Source organism: Montipora capricornis, chromosome 4, assembly GCF_036669925.1.
Source record: "Montipora capricornis isolate CH-2021 chromosome 4, ASM3666992v2, whole genome shotgun sequence".
NCBI classification, from domain to species: domain Eukaryota; kingdom Metazoa; phylum Cnidaria; class Anthozoa; order Scleractinia; family Acroporidae; genus Montipora; species Montipora capricornis.
Window position 1 is genome coordinate 54,826,000 of NC_090886.1, and position 20,000 is coordinate 54,845,999.

The 20,000-nt window shown below is 39.6% G+C and overlaps 2 protein-coding genes across 2 annotated transcripts in view; one reads left to right on the top strand and one right to left on the bottom strand.

Moving 5' to 3' along the window:
• The window catches only part of LOC138047539 (intraflagellar transport protein 172 homolog), a 41,925-nt gene extending 37,608 nt beyond the window's left edge, over nucleotides 1-4,317 (top strand). Inside the window, exons 52-56 of the mRNA XM_068894430.1 lie at nucleotides 1-54; nucleotides 368-424; nucleotides 857-953; nucleotides 2,708-2,799; nucleotides 4,012-4,317. The exon at nucleotides 1-54 is cut by the window's left edge and continues 45 nt beyond it. Of these exons, the coding sequence (XP_068750531.1) occupies nucleotides 1-54; nucleotides 368-424; nucleotides 857-953; nucleotides 2,708-2,799; nucleotides 4,012-4,101 (390 nt within the window). The 3' untranslated portion in view covers nucleotides 4,102-4,317. The remainder of the gene's footprint in view (nucleotides 55-367; nucleotides 425-856; nucleotides 954-2,707; nucleotides 2,800-4,011) is intronic.
• A 13,713-nt stretch (nucleotides 4,318-18,030) lies between these two features.
• The window catches only part of LOC138046839 (uncharacterized), a 39,385-nt gene continuing 37,415 nt past the window's right edge, over nucleotides 18,031-20,000 (bottom strand). The window contains exons 13-14 of the mRNA XM_068893416.1: nucleotides 19,722-19,767; nucleotides 18,031-19,291 (exon numbers count right to left, since the gene is read on the bottom strand). Of these exons, the coding sequence (XP_068749517.1) occupies nucleotides 19,096-19,291; nucleotides 19,722-19,767 (242 nt within the window). The 3' untranslated portion in view covers nucleotides 18,031-19,095. The remainder of the gene's footprint in view (nucleotides 19,292-19,721; nucleotides 19,768-20,000) is intronic.

The following is a 20,000-nucleotide window of genomic DNA, read 5'->3' on the forward strand; positions in this document are numbered from 1 at the left end:
GCCGACACTGATATCCCCTTTGAAGTGCCAGTTCCGGAGAAACAGCATCTACCAGTAAGAAACAGTGAAAAAGAATGCGCGTTTTTGACCATATTTATAAACCTTAAAAAGCTGACTGTCATGTGTCCGCACTCCATGAATAGATAGTAAGAGTTCAAGTTAACATTGAGCATTAAGAAAACCGGTCTCTAAAATGAAGTAACCGGTTGGCTTTTTTTGAAACGTCAGTGCAGTTGAATTCGGGATTCAGCCAGTATACAGAACGGGATTTGACCAGGATCACCGGCATGAAAACCCCGCACTCTGACCTCTGATTCACTCCGCCTATTTGCATTTCATCTAGAAATTCTCGCTGTTCGTTTTGCAGGAGGAGAAGCGCGAAGAAGTAAAAGAGTGGGTGTTAGCGGTATCCATGGATCAAAAGGTTGGATTAAGAAACATGTTCACGATATTTCATTGATCGTGTTTTATAGAAGTCCGGTATATCAGCTGATGACAAACAACCAGACAATGACTTGGACGATTTTAATATTTTTGAGCGAGGGTGTTAAGGAATTCTAAGCAACAGCTTCTAACTTTGAGACATCATAGGTAGCCTTGTGATTTTTAGTAACGACTGGAGAGCAAGAATGGTGCAGTGGTGGGAGCACTCGACCGGTTTATTGCTTTTTTCTGCTCCGAGAGGTTTTTCTCCGTAAGCTCCGGTTCTTCCCGCCCCACGAAAACCATCTCTAAACTATTCCAATTCAATCCAGATTCAGTTCATCCCTGAAAACCACCTCAGGGTGAATACAGCTCCCCAGGGAAATATTTCGAATTAATTGGGCTTCATGTTTTCATTTTTTTTCCCCCGCAGGTGGAGCAGGTATTACCAACTGATGAACGCGACACTTACGAGGCTTGTCTTGTAGCTGTTAACACCGGTATTAACTCTCTCCCTTGTGTCATCACTGGTAAGTAGTCGTGAGTTTAAATACGCGACGTTTTTGCGCCGCGGACGGCACATTTCTAATGCCAGGACAGTAGTGTCTCACACTGGAGGAAAGATACTTAATATCGGGGGTGGAAGCTGAATAATGAATAATGAATAACGAGTATAAATAAAGAATGAATAATGAATAATTGGGTCTGAAAACGCCGGAATAATGAATAACGCAGTTAATATGCCAGTGGAATAATGAATAACAACAATTAGTATAAATACGCAGGTCATTATACAAAATCGCGCGCTCTGATTGGCTCGCTACCTCGGATTATCAGCCGATAATCACCTCGACGGACAAAATGGCTGCCAGTAGTCGTTTTGGCACTGTAAGTTGAAGATGATTTCGCGTTGAAATGTTCTTTTTTTCTCTTTTTTAAAATAATCACCTGTATATTTTTTGAAATAATCACCTGTATATTTATACTTCGTCTCGGTGAATATTCACCGATAATCACCTTCGGCGAATAATTGTTAATGAATAATGAATAACCTACAAAAATCTAAAAAGAATAATGAAAATCCGAAAAAAACACACAAAGAATAATGAATAAGCGAGGTCGAACTATTCAGCTTCCACCCCCGACTTAGTAATATAAAGGTGATAGTGACAAGACAAGATAAAAGGGAAAAGAGCTCACTTCCGGTTGCCGTCCGCGGCTCAAAAACGTCGCATGCATGCTTAAACCCTCTAGTATCGTCATAAAATATGAACGGCTTCGAATTACGTATGTAGTTTTCGGTAAATCTTCAAATGCACACCACGACAGCACTTAAGAACGGTGCCTACTATTGTTATTGCGCATACGTTCTGCATATCTCCAGATACTCGGATTTCCTATCGGCGGTGCTTAATAATACAGGGATATTTTTGCGCGGTTCCAAACAATGCGGAGAAAGCAGAACTTAGCAAGTGCTCTTGGTATCCGAAAAGAAAACTGGGGGTAACCACGCACTTTTCAGAAGTAAGCTTGAATTTGGAAAAGAACCCTATACATTGCTTTGTATTTTAAAGATTTTTACAAATATTGTTGATTAATTATCTTCGAAAAATGCGTGGTTACCCCAGTTTTCTTTTTGGATTTCAATAACACTTGTTAAGATCTGCTTTTCCCGCATAGTCAGTAAACCGCGCAAAAATACCTTTGAATTAGTAGGCACCGTCCTTAATGTGTAACTTATTGGGAATGTTTTGTCACAAGAATTGCTTGCGAACTGTTGATTAGCAGTCGCTTATTCGAATAGCCAAGGAAGGTTCACAGGTTCGCCTAGAACCTAGATTGAGTCACAAGCTAAGACACTGGGGCCTATGCCCCCTTCTAATGATTGGATGGGGCACATGCTTATTCTGACTCGCTGTGGAAAAATATATGAATTCTAATCATTTACAGTTGCAATAGGTCATTTCCGAGTGATGTCTGCCTCCTCTTCAAAGGGAGGGCGAAGTTTTTGTGATGGTAATTAGTTCTACTTTATGAATGAAAAATAATTTTCATAAGAAAAAGTTTGCAATTAGACTCGCTTAGAAGCGGAAGCAGAAATGAACTCCTTAAATAGCCAATTGCAATGCGTTCAGTTATTGTAAGATACTTGATGTTGGTCTGACTTGGGAAAGAACGAATTCCCTCTTAACAAACTGGTGCCTTATTTAATCGCGATAAAATTCTCCTCCATTCTTGAATCTTTTTCGAATATGATTGGTCATAGACAAGTCTTTTTGTTCAGGGTATCCTGTTTTGCGAAATAAGATGGAATTTAAACGTCCGGGTAAAGCTGCCAACAAGGAGGACTGGAACAAGTTCATCATGGCTACTAAGGTAGGGTTGCTGGAGTCGCTTGCAAACGCTTGTCATCTGTCGACGATAGTTGTTGGACGACATTAAAAGTTGCTATGCGAGACGACCACCAAAATGACCTGCTTGGCATGGTTTAGCGTTCATTCGTTAATTTTGCCTTGCATTTGTGTGTATCTGTCAACAACAACAACAACATCTTTTAGAGCAGTTTTCAATTGAGTGTCGAAAGTAATTAGATAATTACTTTGGTTTATGATTACTTCACTCAGTGATTGGTTCAAATTTCTCGCGCCAAATTTTTTAACCAATCAGAAGTGAAACCAAAACCATTCGTCGCTCGCGCGTGCACATTTTCCCGCGCTTTGTGTCGGCTACGTGTAATTACTTTTGATTGGTTTACTGGATTGTCTCCGTCCTTTTTGATTGGCCAAAGTAATTACTTTGGTTTTGGTTTTACGACACTCAATTGAAACTCGCTCCATTTAAACGCGGTAGGTTTTAAGGCTAATATAACTTATGGGGCCGTGTAAACAAAAATGTTAATAGGATAATAAAAAATTGAAAAATACAAAAGATATGCATAAAACCAATAAAAGGCGAAGTCATTGTCAATTAGATGACCCATTTGCGGTGACTCTTCCCTAAAATTCAAGTTTCTGTGTGCGGAAGACTTTTTTGCCCTTTTAGCATAATCTCTTGCGCTGACAACGGATGGTTCTAAAAGATTCCAAGCAATGGTTCCTCTGTATGATGTAGAGTTTTTTAAGTAATAAGTTTCAAAACGTTGTACGCTAACACGATGTTGATGGCGGAGGTCATACTTAGTCTCTTTCTTTGGGACTAAATTTTCCAAGCAGGATGGAGTTGTGTGATTATAAATTTTATAAATTAAGGTGGCTATTTTGGTCTTATAAGTGTTGAATAAAGAGTCCCACTTAGCTATTTTTCTTACATCTACAGAGGGCATGTCACGCGGAAGGTTATATATAACTCTTAGACTAGCAGCCCTACAATGTACGGATTTCAAAGCGTTGAATTCGTTCTTATTTGTGTAACATCCCCAAATTGGTAGCGCATATGTAACCGAGAGTAAAATAACTTTAAAATATAGATCTACAAGTGAAAAGCGACTGCGTTTGATGAGATTTAGCTTGTTAACGAACCCTCTCTTGAGCTCTGATGTGTGGCAGTGTCTTGACAGGCAACTTTTCATGATGGTTGTTTCCTTTTTAGGTTTCTCACAGTCCTGAGTGCCAAGACGTGCTGCGCTTTCTGGGAAACTGGTGTGGAGCTCCTCAGAACCCTTCTTATTCGTTCAACTGATGGGTCAAATCATTCTGCCGTGACATCAAACAAATACTACGAAGACACTGACTCAGCTGGGTTCAGCGAAACGGAACATTTGTCCGTAAACACGCAGTTGCTCTAATTTAAGTCTTTTCCCTCTCTGCACATTGCTAGATTCATTTGTTTATGTTTCTTGTATAAAGAAAGAATTGTAATGATCAGAGTTGTACATAAACTTAATTACAATTTGAAGCGCATTTACTTTTCTTGTTGTCTTCTCGCCTTTGCACACACGTGTAGTGTCTCACTGGGTACAAGATGTTACATCTTTTCCTTCCATTTCAAGATAGATTACTTACTACACGACATGGCACGACCGACCGAAAGAAACAATCATGGGAGGGGAGGGATATACTTTGCTTACATTGCTTGATTCATGCTTAAGCGTGTGCATGAAGTTTGGAGAACACTTGACAAAATCCCGCGAGCGTGGCTGGTGGGGTTCAAACACGTGCGAAATTTGTGGGACCCATCGCGTCGCGGTGGGGGGGCGGGGGGGGGGGGGGGTGTGGGGGATTCCCATATCAATAGGACGGGGGTTCTCGTCAAACCTTTTTGGCGTGACAACACTAATTTTCTCTTTGGAATGATATACGTAATATTTTGTCAATCATTCACGAAATCAGTTGTTTCCGCAGGATTAACTCAAGGAAGGCATGCAATATCTTCAATCAAATATCGTTTTACCCAGTCACTGAGCAGTGACTTAGATTGACAGACGGTTAAAAAAAACTTCCTGCTTCAGACGAGAACAACAAAACTACACCAGGAAACAATTTGAAGACTTTAATCGCATTTTTAGATTATTGCGACTGGTTCCACCAGCAAAATGGGTGTCAACTGATGGCAATTAAACCGTGGCGTATTATCGCCATGTGCGGTGTGCTCAGGTCTTCCAGAAGTCGTTACCGGACCCAGGAGAGGAAGGCAAGAAAAAGAATCAGCAAAAAATCTGAAGCATGAAAGACAGCTCAGTCTCCGTGTTCGTAAACCAAATAGGGCCGTGAATGCAAGGATTTTTTAGGGCAATCAAGGTAATAGATTCATATAGGGAAGCTCTAAATTCACACCAGAATCCAATCACCAAGCTTTAACAGTCCTGCGAGCGACGCCGTGGAGAGGTTTATTTCCAAATTCGTAATAAAACGATGTCGAAGATACGTTTTGGATCCCTTCACGTAGGTAGCGACCGTTGAAAGTTGACGAACAAGGACTAACAGGGACCCTAGACTGCAATTTGTTACCAATCCTACAGTCTGTGACACAATTCCTTGAACAGTTATCAGAAGCTTTCGCGGCTGACTCTTCCCTCACAATGTTTTTTGCACGCGAGTTACTGAGCCCATTTGGCAAAATTAAAATTCTGGAAAGGCAAGGGTATCTCAGCGATCCAACAATTTTGTCACCGAGGCTGTTGGTCCTCTTATATAACGTTTTCACTTAAACATTTTCAGACTTCACACAGTGACAACTGCTCCACGCTGACCTATGTGCCTTTTTCCAAAATAATTAACCAATCAGAGCTTTTTAACCTTTCAGCTATCTTTCTGAAGTCAAGTTCCTTTCTTCCCTGAAACGGGGTCAACATTGTTTTCTGCGAAACGCGTGGATCAACGGGACATAAGGAAAAACGTTTTTCAAAACCGTATCATATTTAAGGAAGTATAAACCTCTTCCGTACTTGTCTTCCGTGTAAGCTTCAGTATAAAGGTGAGAGGTTTGGGCTTATTTGATTTCAAATGCGCACTAAAACAGAGCCATTGTAGTATTCCGTACTTAAAGGAAGCAGAAGATGATTCCTCGTGTTCTCGCTCTCTGCCTTTTAATTGTCACCTTGTCCACTACAGGAAACTACGAAATCAGTGATATTGACTTTGGTTTTTTCGTTCTCGTAGTAATGCAACCTGCCAATAGGCTCTTATGTTGGATGAAGTTCGACAAATGGTGTGCAAACAAAATTTAAGACAGGCGAGCTTTGAGTGAAATGCTCTAAGGTAGCGCGGGGCACGTCCGGTTATGCATTGAAATGTTATAACGGAGTTGCTAGCGTAGTTCTTTCAGTATAAGGGGTGACCGGATACCATCGTATTTTCTTGTGCCTGTGACTACACGCGCGGCAAAGGTTTGGACTGACCAATTGCTGTTAAGCAATGTTCTTTCCTGAGGTATTAACCCACGATGACGAGTAGTAGACCAGCTTACAGAAACCAAGACTATTCATTCGTAGTATGTCAAATAAATATCTATTTAAAAGATCTCTTTTTCAGAATTATTTTGCTCAGTACTAACTACTGCACTTACTGTTTAGTATCCCTTAACTATGTGTTCCTCGTTTCTTTGCTTATTGTACTTATCTTTTATCTTAAAATGAAATGTAACTTAATTTAAAGGGCATCTAACTAGTTTACCTATATCGTTGCCCTTCTCCATTTACTTCATGTAGTGAGCTTTTCAGACCTTGTAATCCTCTAAATAAATGGGGGAAATAAATGAAATGAAATGAAATGAAATGAAAGACATCGAAAACTGTTCCAAAGCCGGAGGTGTCTATTCGCACACGTATGTTTGGAACGGTAAATCCGGGCTAGGATCGACATTCAGCATGAAGAGGTCCGGTTTCGAAAATGGGTATAGAAGGTGATGTTTAGTTTGAGTATAACTCTAAGGTCCTTAACGGATGATGCAAAGGGGAAAGTCCTTTCCCTATTAAAATTATTTTAAAGCATTCAGCCGTCTACTCCCGATTATCACAAGCTTTGTTTTCTTCGGCTTCAAAACAAGATAATCAAAACACCAGTAGCAAAAGTTCATTATTTAGGTCATGCATTCCATCAACACAATCGATGTGCGTGAAGGAAATCTGACTTTTGTAATATAAAATGTATGTAATTTGTTTACCCACTGAACACGTAAAGAGCGCTCAGATGTTTGGTATTTGCCAAAGCCTTTGACAATATGGGCAGCAGTAAAACGTAACAGGTTATGTTTACATTCCGAGGATATTACTTCGATTTTGACTGCAATAGTTCTCTCATCAAGCTATGGTGACAAACACAGACGCCAAAATTCTTTGCACCTGACGCCGCCCATGGCGGCCGTATTGATGGAAAGAACAATAGCGAAAAAGTCTTTTGGGAATTTGATTCTATTATTATGCAATTTTCTATTGTTTTAGCACCAACACGGTCATTGCGTAGTAAAGTTAAATTAAAGTTGTACTATAATCAAAAAATCAAATATTTTTTTCCTTTGGATTTCCAAAACTATGTTAACTAAACACTAAGTGACCGAAGCTTTAAGCCTTAATTTCAAAAAGACACTTGTTTACTTTAACTGGATTTAATGGTCCGCCATCACTAACTTGAAAATCTTAAGAGCTGGATCGAGTAGAAAATGACGTCGGAACTCGCACTCAAAGTAAACAGCCTTCGGCTAAAAATCAAAGCTTAAACATTTGCCAGTCAAGTGTTAAGCAATCACACTTTCAAAATCAGAAGCAAAAAAGGAAATAACTTTTTGATCATAGTAGCACTTTAAGAAGGCCGGTTATGGACTAGTCATGCACTCCTAAGGGCCTGATTACATGAGCCGGGCTGGTGTCAGTTTGCCGGGATCTCGGCACGTTTGTTAAACGCAACAAAAATCAACTTCGCGATTACATGACAACCGGGCCAGCCCGGTTAGCCGAGATCCCGGGATCGCGGTGCCGGGATCCCGGCTAACCGGGCTGAGATTTTTTCATGTAATCGCGTTTGCCGGGACAGCCTGGTTAGCCGGGCCAGCGATTTCTAAACACTTCACACCCCTTTAGAGCAAAATGGCCTACGGAATAGTCGTTTTTTTATGTTTAAATAAAGGATGAATGAGATAGCAAACCTTGAGGCTTCTTTAAATTGTAGAATAGTGAATTTTAATAACAATTTAGCGAGATAAACGTCTCTCCACTTCTTCTTGTTGTTCTTATCTTTTTTCACACGACATAGTCTAAATTTACCAGGCTGAAACTCATCCCGGCAACCTTGACCAGCCCGGTTGACCAGACTGGCCCGGCTCATGTAATCAGCCCCTAAGTTCACAGAACAAATTTAGTGTCCCCACCCTATTCCCAGAGTGAAGGTGGCATCCACATCAACATGTGCATGTTCCAGCACCGGGCAAAGTCTCCTTGACCTATGGCTATTTCTACCAAGGTGATCTCATATACCATAAGCCTTTTAGAGAACAACCCATCCTCCACCCAGAATTTATCTGATATATACAATTGTTAATTTTCTCTGAATTGACTGTTGTCGTGGGGGAACTACAACAGACAGAACTACAGAACTACAACAACAACAGAACTACAACTAGAGACATATTCTATTTATAGAAAAGCGAAGATAAGTAGAATTAGGATAACATATCTAGATTATTTTAGGTAAAATATAGTGCAAAAAATCTATTTAAGTTTCTTTGTAAATATTTATGTAGTAAGAGTACAAGGAGAGAGAGACAATTGTACATAGGAGACAATTTTACATTTTGCCTACACATGGATTAGGTAAATAGGCAAATCAGCGGTGAAGTCTTATATTTCCGGTTACCATTTTAATACACGAGTTGACGCAAACAGCTTAAGGTGGCTGAAAACAGTTTTTGATACTATGTTTCATTTACCTTTTTCTCTAAAACCCTTGATAATAATAATATAATAATAATAATAATAATAATTACAGTTTTTGGAGCGCCTCGCTACGCCTCGGCGCTCTTACAATACTAAATAGAAATAATGAAAAAATTGATAACTATTTACAAATTTCTATACAGTTGATCTAAATTACAATACAATTACAATGATGAAAGAAAAAAAAGAATGTAGTTGATCCTTTGGTCGCCAAAAATGGTAGCAAGCAAGTTAACAATACGAACTTCGGTTTTTTTGATAGTTAATCTGACGTATATGCCGTTGCCATGGCAACATAAATAAATATAAACAGGCTTTTAAATTCGGTTTTGTTATTTGCAGAAAATCTGGTCGTCAGGTTTTCTTTATAATTTGCATGCAACAAGCTTGTAACGATGCTCACAGCTGTTTTAATAATAATTTGACAGAGAGATCTTTTAAGGACGGTGCCTACTATTGTTATTGCGCATACGTTCTGCGCATATTCAGATACTCGGATTTCCTATCGGTAGTGCATACTAATGCAGGGATATTTTTGCGCGGTTTAAATTTATGCGGAGAAAGCAGAACTTAGCAAGTGGTCTTGGTATCCAAAAAGAAAATTGGGGGTAACCACGCATTTTTCAGAGATAATTAAGCTATAATTTGGAAAGGAACGCCATACATTGCTCTGTATGTTAAAGCTTTTTGCTACTACTGTTGATTAATTATCTTTGAAAAATGCGTGGTTACCCCCAATTTTCTTTTTGGATTTTAATGACACTTGTTGAGATCTGCCTTTCCCGCATATTCAGTAAACCGCGCAAAAATACCTTTGAATTAGTAGGCACCGTCCTTAATTAACCCTTGTTGAAGGTTCACTGGAATACCTCGAATTTCCTCTGTTAAAAGTTCATTTTTTTAAATACTCCAGTTACGTATTTCCTAAAGTGAGTGGTTCTCGAGAAATAGGCGTATTTCTGAGAAAGCTATTCCGCATTCAATCGCTTTTTTTTTAACTTACTACTCATGCGCTGCATTTAACTGGGTTCTTTCGATAGCAACGAAAAATCTGTGAATTGCACCGTTACCTGTTCTAACATACATATCTCATAAAAGACTAAAACCATCAAAACACTTTGATCAATTGTGAGGAAAATTAGTACAGATATCGGAAGCATTGAGCAAATAAAATGATTGCTGTATTGAAACCATGTTTATTTTTTTGCAATCATTGTGCATACGCTGCATTCCGTTAGCAAGAACGCAAGCGAAAACGGTGTGCGGCCACCTTACAAATATTGCATGTGTGGTTCACGCGCACGTGATCACCTGAAAACTCTTTTGAGCCTCCTTAATTATCGTTATCAATGATTCATTTGACAAGCATAACGCGAAGTAATGTCGAATGTCTCGTTGCACTTAGTCCAGAAGGCGAAAATTCTGGCAATTACGTAAGATTGAGTTTTATTTTCTAACAAACTGGTAACAAAACCATTATAGACTTCGGTGGTCGCTACCATGACCATATTTGGACATTGGCGTAATGTAAAGAATTAGCGTGAAAACGGATATACCTATAAATTCCCCACCCACTTTCCATACTCCGACCCCATTTCAGTCCTTTATTTGCCACTTTGTCCTCATGATGATATAATATTCTTCATGTGGTGTAAAAATAAAAGCCACATTAATCCACTCTGGCTATCATCAAGGTTACATTCTCGTACATCCCTTAACAAAGTAGTGCGTTTGATAGAAACGCTCCCCGTATGTATCTGGAGAATTTAAGCAAGTGTCCCTTATAACTATCTGAAAATTCAAGTGGCTTCAATGGGATTCGAATCCAGGACCTATGCGATGCCGGTACAATGCTGTTATTTTATTGAGCTCGTGTGTTGTCGCCTAGGGCTTCAGATTGCAAGATTGGAAGATTTACGTGAAATTCGAATTGAATAGGGATAATAACTTTTTACAAACATCGCTTTTGTTATTCAAATGTGCCAGCAACAGAAACAAAGACCCTTTGTTTGACAGCCAATGAGGCTCTGGTTGGCCTATTAATGACAATAGGTGTTGTCAACGATATCTTCGCTATTTACGCGTCATTGTAGTTACAATTCACTTCAAACCCAGGGGCCCGTTTGTCGAAAGTCCCGAAAAGCCATTTGTGAAAATGCCAACCGCTTGTTTTGGAAAGCCGATCTTTTAACCTGTTTTCAAGCTAACTAAAAGAAACACGTCCGTTAAGTTTGACGACTTAAATCCTCTCCGTTCTTGAGATACAAACGGAATTGTGACACCCAAAAATGGCACGTAAAGTTTCGGGACTTTCCAGAAACGGGCCCCAGGAGCCCATGACTAGGAACCTCCCTATGTACTATATCCTTGAGTCAACCTTTGTGCGTATCGTTCTATTTTTAAAAGTAACACCTCACCACGAGACTCACATTTACATCAATTTGCGTACATTGTTTTTGCTATTTATGTCTTTGTTTGACAATAACTTTATTCTGATTGGCTATTCTAAACACTGCATGCAGCGCCAAAGAACTCGTTGTGTTCTACACGCAAAGGTTGACTCAGAGGACTTGCGGGGGAGAAGCAAGCTCCTACTCGTGGGCTCCCTTCAAACCTTAATTTGAAATACGTTTCGTCTTTATGGTACCCTAAACATCCATAAGGAGTGGCGGGTTATGGATATTTACTGGAAAAGAAGCTCCTTCATCTGCTTTAATTTCACTTAAAATGAAGTAGACGTCATCGCCTAATATGCAGACAAACCAGCATGAAGACCGAAGTGCGCAATTTCCTTATCTACTGAGTTGGAGGGGGGAGGGGTGGGGAATGATGGTATTTGCGGAGAAACAGGTTTTGGCGAAAAATGCCATAAAATACTACAAAGGGCTATGCAGATGGTTTGGGGGAGTTTTATTTAACATGTTTTCAGCCTACTTTTAGAAGAAAGCGCTTTCAAGGATTTTTAATGCTAAAAACGCGATTTTTGTCCATTTTTCGGCCAAAAAAGGATGAAATAAGCCTTAAAAAACAGTTTTCTATGTTAAGGCCGGTTGCTTTAAAACAAGTGCGATCTTGTGAACTGTTTCTATCTTTGCTATCAAGTTTTTTATTTACGTTATTTATGTTAGCGAGAAAAAAAATACAGTTAAGTTGGGTATTTGCGACCAAAAACAGGTACTTGCTACGTAATCGTTTTTTGAGATAAATTACCTGAAATTTCATTGGCTACCAAACAAATGGCTCGGAAGAGTTCCTCTCAACAAGCGCTGAAGTTACCCGAAGCAAAAATATGTATAACGCTGCTTTTAGGGGATTTAAAGAGCAAAATCTTTCCAGGAATCTCAAAAAAATCTGAAGGTTTGAAGTGCTGTCGAATGCATACCTTAAAGCAACATTTTGGCAGAAAAATTAACATGGAAAGAAACGAAAAATAAACGTAATCCAGAGGGGTTGAGCAGAGATGTTCTTTGACTTGAAGACCTTTGAAATACGATTTAAATGAGGAATTTTACGGAATTTTTGACTGATGTGCCAAGCTTTCAGTATTTGCTACCTTCTTTGGGTAATAATCAAAATATCATGATAAATATGCTACTGATATTTGTTTCTAAGTAATATACTGTTCATTTTCAGTTAGAGCTTCCACTCTTGTGAAGTCATAGTGCTTGAAGTGATTTTTTTCTTTTAAAGTCCCAGAGAAATAGCGTAGTAAATACGGATTGATGAATCTAAAGAGAGATGGAGAGAGAGAGAATCTTTACTTAAGCGTCAAGTCGTTTTAGCGCTCGAGCACTAATTGGGGACATTGCGTTACAAGGATGTCATCAAGCGAGACTTGCGATCTGCACTTATCGACACCAGTGCATGGGAGGACATCGCCAAACACCGAGATACATGGCGGCAAAGTGTCAAAACGGGGGTTTCAAAGGCGGAAGCGAACGCTAGAGTCCAGGCTACATGCAAGAGAGCGGCGAGGAAAGAACGCGCAGCCTCTGCGCGCGATTCCACAAGGCCACCTGCAACAGAGACTGCCACTCCAGGATCGGGCTACACAGTCATACAAGATCCTGCCCAAATCCCCAGCGCTAACCATCGCCTCTTTGAGACGAGGATGCCACTACCCAACTAAAATTAACAAATAACACAAATCAAGTCAAGTGGTTGTTGTTGACCACCAGGCCGGCCTCTTTTTGCCACAATGCATGCACCCTAAAATTCTGTCATACAACACAAGAACTTTCACACTCGTACGCAAAGCAAAGAAAAATATGGATATTCTCAAATTCGTATGGGTAATCAAATGGTGACGAGTGAAATAAGGGAATAATTTCACGCGTAAGCTGCGAAGATGGCGGCATTGTTGGCGCGAGACTGGCGCGAGAGGCAAAGCCGCGCGGAGAACTGAGAGGGATGCGCGCCAAGAATAGGGAGCTTAAGCACGCGCGTTTTTGAAACGCAGACGGCAACCGGAAGAGAATATTTCGCGTGCCAGGTCAGTGGTGTCTCCCACATTTTTATATTAATCATCTCTAATGGAGAAAAGACACTTAGCAATGTAAATGTGGTTGTGTGAAGACAAGTTAAAAGGGAAAACAGCTCACTTCCGGGGTGCCGTCCGCGTTTCAAAAACGCGCGTGCTTAAGCCCCCTATTATATACCACCAGCTATGCAGGCTACATGTGAAATTATAAATTATGCTGAAATTTCGCGCCAAAATTAAGGAGTAATTTGTCACCCATGTTATGGAAGCCAATCCCTCCTACTTCTTTTTGGTTCAATTTGGGGTTGATTCCACAACATTCTACAGACAGTTTTCCTTTCAGTCTAGACAAGGCAAATAGGGTGAGAATACGTTCGTTGTCTGAACCGGGCCATTATCGCTCACTCGTGTCAGTTCTTTCCTAGGTTTAGCGAACCCCTGCTGCTTGATTAAGGACGTGGGAGTGGGACATTACTTCACGCTGCGCTTCTACTACGATTATATCAACCGACAGTGCCGTCGATTCATTTACAAGGGATGGTTGGGCAATGCAAATAACTTCGAGTCGTGGATACATTGTTATATCAAATGCGGCGCCACATTATCATGTTAAGGTGAAAAAAACCTTCTAGTTTTATCTCATTTAAGCGCTTATAACAAAGAATAAAGCAGTGGATAAAATAAATAAATAAAAACTTTGTCCTTTTAAAAGTATATTGTACTTGAGAGGTAGTTTGTCCATCCATATTTGTTTGATCTCCGAATCAAAGCGGGTTAATTAAGGTAATTCCCATGAAAATAACCTACTATCGAGATTTCATACACAGGACATTTAAAAAATGCAATAAAAAGATGGGGTCACCGTGCTTGTTTTTGCGCTGTATGCCCTTTATTCTTACGTGTTTTTACCACATTTCGCGAGAAGCGTTTGAAACTAGATCAACCGGAAAAATTGTTGTTATGTAGCAAAAGCTACTGAATATTACTGAAAACTTGAACCTGCTTGTTTGTCTGGGCTATAATCTTTAAGAGAGTGATTTAAAATTGCTCAATCTTGCACTCAGTTTCATGCTCCAAATGCAGTTTCACGTCGTTTATAGGTAAATACTACAACTTCTACTATCCAACTTTTTTTGTCCTTAAAATATGTCTTCCGTGTACCTATTATAGAGCAAATAAAACCATTTAAAATGGGGGTCACCGTGATCGTTTCTAAGCAACACGATAATAAATGGATGGCAAAGTGGCAATTTTGGCTTCAAAATGATCATTTTCCGCGAAAGGACTGGGGCGAATTCCAAAACAACGCCTTCTTAACCGAGAAGAGTTATTATGATTGCACTTAAGGTGGCTGGAACCAGTTTCACCACTTTTAGAGACCTTCTTATTAGATGGGTTATAACTACTATACTGTATCGCGTAACAGCAATGTTATGGTACCATATGAAACACCAATTATTGCTTAACAAAATGCGCTCACAATTTTGACGTAATAGGTTACCATGGCAACATGAAAGCTCTCCAAAAACACCCTATATTTCGTCTTTACTTGCTTATATCTTAATAATGAACTCGGTGACCCCAATTTTTTATTGTAAAATAGTAATTAGCAATTTGAGATAGGACTATCTGCAAAGTTTAAAAAAATTCTTAGGAGCCAATTCAGAGCTACCTTAAATTTTCGAAAAATTAAGGTAGCTCTGAATTGGCTCCCAAGAATTTTTTTAAACTTTGCTGATAGTTCTATCTCAAGATGCTAATTACTATTCTACAATAAAAAATGGGGGTCACCGAGTTCATTATTAAGATATAAGCAAGTAAAGACGAAATATAGGGTGTTTTTGAAGAGCTTTCATGTTGCCATGGTAACCTATTACGTCAAAATAGTGAGCGCATTTTGTTAAGTAATAATTGGTGTTTGATATGGTACCATAACATTTCTTTTACGTGATACAGTTTTGTAGTGACAACCCTTCTAATTAAAAGGTCCTTAAAAGTAGTGAAACTGGTCCCAGCCACCTTAAAAGCTCTTGAACAGCAAAAGCGGCCTTTGTTGCCTCTCTTCCGATGGCCGGCGGGAAACGACGTCATCTCCGAAGTCGCAATGTTATGCACAGTATGAGATGTGCAATGCAAAACAAGGGAATCACGCACAACTATGCGAACGCGCATGAAAGCCACGAAAGATCACCCTATAAAGGCGTGACCCAATGCACACCGTGTTCCCTTGTCTACTTGCTTTGCACTCTGATAATTTACCTTATAAGAGCACTCGCCCTTTGATTTGAGAGGTTTAACCAGCGTTTTCTTATTATCTTTCAGATGCAGAGAGGGACCCGTGGAACAAAGCACTTCTATTTAGTCAACTCATAGAACTTCCTAAATCTCAAATTAAGCATACAATCTTATCCCAATTTCACACTTCTTGAGACCTTGAGACATTAGAAGGCCTTCTTGATCTTCTTAATCAGTTAACAATGGAAATGAACAATTCTTTAGTTTCAACTCAAAAACTACGCAAAAACTGTATTTCAATTTATAATTCAGTCAACAACTGACAGCAAAACGAAGAATTCCAGAGGCATTCTGAGACAATACATGCTGCAGCTAATCCACAATAAAATGACGTTAAGATCTTAACACAAAAAGGTTGATTAAAGCAATGTGTTTTCAAGTAAAAATTTATCTTGAAACTCGCAGTCATTTCGTGGAAAAAACTGTTCCTTCGTTGTGTTGACAAGCATGCCCCCTTGCGTAATAAACGTGTTCGCCCTCGCAAATCACCTTGAATTACTTCGCAACTCAAAAAGCGCTTGCATGCAAGAGATATTCTTAAGTTAAAAGCCACTCGTTCTGGTAATGCGGAGGACTGGCGTAAATTCAAAAAACTTCGCAATATAGTAAACAATGAAATCAAACGTGCGAAAGAATGTCACTATAAGCATGCCCTCAATGAGTACCAAGGTGATCCACGTAACACTTGGCGGATTGTCAATGAGCTTATGTCTAGGAAATCACACAAATGTGTCATAAGCGAACTTAAGCTCCCCTGTGGCAATTCTATTTATGATTCTCATGAGTTGTCTAACGCCTTTAATGATCATTTTTCTTCCATTGGGCCTAAGTTAGCAAATGATATTCACGCCAATGAAGACAATTCTTCTCATTTGGATTATTTAGCTGAGACTGGTCACTGCACATTCGAACTAAAACCGACCAGCGTCTCTAAGGTTCTTCGTCTTTTATCCAGATTATGTGAGTCAAAATCTACTGGTTTGGACAGAATATCTGCAAAACTCTTGCGCGAATGTGCTGACTTAATAGCCGAATCACTCTATACTATCTTTAATCATTCTATTGTTTCTGGAATTTTCCCTGATGAATGGAAACTTTCGAAAGTCATCCCCTTGTTCAAACAGGGTAATCGTTCAGATCTAAATAATTACCGCCCAATATCAGTAATTCCAGTTGTAGCTTAAGTCTTTGAGAGAATTATTTATGATCAACTCTATAATTACCTTACTATACACAAACTCATTTCAAGACACCAATCGGGATTTCGACCTCTTCATTCCACTGTCACTGCCTTACTTGAAGCTACCGATAGCTGGGCTTACAACATTGACCAGGGTAATGTAAACGCAGTCGTTTTCTTGGATTTAAAGAAAGCCTTTGACACCGTCGATCACGATATTCTTTTGTCTAAACTTGCGAAATATGGTGTCAGTGGCACTTCATAGATCATACTTGGACTGCCGCAAGCAACGATGTTTTATAAATGGTTCTCTCTCTGGGGACCATTTCCTTACTTGTGGTATACCTCAAGGTACAATTCTGGGTCCACTCCTTTTTCTAATATATATTAACGACTTACCTTACTGTCTATTAAATTCTGAACCTCGAATGTATGCTGACGACACACACATAAGTTTTGCTAGTAATAACACCCAAAGTATTAACACTGTTTTAAATGAGGATCTTGCTAGAGTTGAAAAATGGCTAACTGCTAACAAGCTTACTCTTAACGCATCTAAAACTGAGCTTATGTTGATCGGATCGAGGCAAAGGCTAAGCACGTTTCACAACCCTCCGTCACTTATTATTGACGGTGCACCTATAACTCAAGTTACCTCTACGAAATCTCTAGGTGTTCATATTGATCAGACTTTATCTTGGAATGTTCATGTTGAGACTTTATGTAAGAAAATCGCGTCTGGTATTGGAGCGTTGAAGAGAGTGAGGTCTTTCGTTCCACATGAGACTCTCCGATCAATCTTCATGTCTTTAGTACAGCCTCACTTTGATTACTGCGATTCTGTCTGGGGATGTTGCGGCAAAACCCTAGCCAGTAAACTTACAAAACTTCAAAATCGCGCTGCGCGTATACTCACTTACTCGAACTATGATGCCAACGCTGATAACCTTATCCAAAAACTTGGATGGATAAAACTTGATTCTCAACTAACAATCCATAAGGCTGTGATGGTTTATAAGTCGCTTAATGGTCTTACTCCCGATTACCTTAGTTCTAAATTTGTTGACCGTAGTAGCGTCTCCAATTACTCCTTAAGGGACACAGAGGGCAAACTAGCTATCCCACAGCCACACACAAACTATATGAAAAATAGCTTCAGCTACACTGGAGCAGTTCTTTGGAATAATTTACCAATCGAATTGAGGCAGGCTGACTCCCTTAGAGCGTTCCGGGCTGGCTGCGAGCGTTTCTTTTCATCAAGTTAATCTATAATTCTATACACGGCACTCATGTAAAGCAGGTTTTTATTTTGTCATCTAATATTATAGTTATATTTATTGATTACTTAGAACAATTTTGAATAATGTAGCTGTAGTCGTTGTATAATTTGTAATAATTCTGGTAATTAATTAGGTTTTTATAGTTGCGACTGATGAGTTTACCGTGTCTAAATAAAGTTATCCTATCCTATCCTATCCTAACCTAACCAGCCCCCCTCCCCAACCCCCCCCCCCCCCAAAAAAAGTATCTTTTGCAAAAAAAATCTCTAAAACGTCACGCTTTTAAAAATCATGGGAAAGTGCGGCAAAAATGGCGCCCCGTTTGGTTCATGATAAGGCTAGTCAGAGAAATGGATTTAGTTCTCAATCGATGACACTAACTGTTTTGCAACGTTAAAGTTTATAAACACGAAAACTGCGTGACATTAAATGAAGAATTGTTACGTGCCTCTAATGGCCCGGCCGAACGCACGCAACATTTCAACGCAACATCTTGCAACATTGTTGGGCACAACATGTTGCATACGTTTGGCCAGCTTGTTGCGATATGTTGCAACATGTTGGATGATGTTGGATCAAATTTTGAAAACGGTCAAATTTTTCGTGTAACATTTTGGATGTTGCATGTTGTACTCGTTTGGCCACGTTCACGCAACATTGTTGCACCAGGGACTAGGTCCACTTGTTGCGCGCCAGGGGCCTGGGGCACATAAACATTGACAAGTTGCATTGAAAATGTTGAGAATGTTGCGTGCGTCTGGCCAGCCCGATCATCACTTAACGCAACATCATGCAACAATGTTGCAAGATGTTGCGTCGAAATGTTGCGAGCGTTTGGCCAGGCCTTTTCAAGGTCAGTTGCGTGGAAGAAACAGCTGTGCTATGTTCAGGCAACTTTTTCGATATTTACAGTGACATATTTTACAATACAAGACTGATACATCACCGATACACTAGTTTACTTATAAGGTAACTTGTCCAGTCCACAAAAGGTGCTATTTCCCGAAGACAGGAAAAAATCTGCTTGCTGGTGCTAGAGGGATTTCTCTTAATAATGAAAAATGTACGAGTTTTAAAACAAAAACGTAGTCTCAGCTACTGGAAGAGCTGTTTGGTCAACAAGTCCACAAATCTGTTGAAATATATATCTTTGTCCTCGTCTAATTCTCAATACCGACAATTGCCTTTTACTTAACTTGCCATCTTCTGAGACATCCCCGTCCAATTTATCCTCGCCGAATCTTTGCTTTACACACAACTGTGCAACGCTGCGATGAAAGCAAATAACCAAAGAAAAAAAGATAAGAAAGTAGCTCCTCAAGAAGTAGCCACTCAACAGTCTATTATAAACCACATGAAAATTCACTGTAATCAATTTCCAGCTGTATCAAGACCGCAATGTTACTTGGAATAGCATGATCACCAGAGTGTTTTGCAGGAAAGCCAAACTGTTTGCAATAAATGACATTTGTCTTTTCCAAAATGCCACGATCAATGTTGTACACAGTGTATTGAATATAGGACCAATCAAAGACTCGAAGCGACTTACCAGTTGTAACATCATTTTGGACAACATTATCCCAGTAGAGGAGGTGGCATTGATTATATTATGATTTCTGCAGGTCTTGATACAGCATGTTTAGCAGATTCTGTGCAACTTGGAAAGCCACAAAAAGAAAATTTAAGGTCAACCGCTACCTTCTTAGTGTTCTCCTCCACTCTAATGGCCACTGGGACAATAAATCTGTGTTGCAGCAAAAAGATGATAATACGTATTTGCCATGGCACCAAGAACACACTTTTTTTTTTGTTGTATGGCACTACTGGATGCAAAGAACATCTTGGAGACTTTTTTCAAAAGTACTCTTTATCCGATCTGTTTTTTTGATAGATAAATTTGCGGTGGCTTCTGTCCACATTCATCAGAGCTATGAAGATCGTTATTGCTCGCGCTGCAAGAGCTGTTGTCTCGTTCTA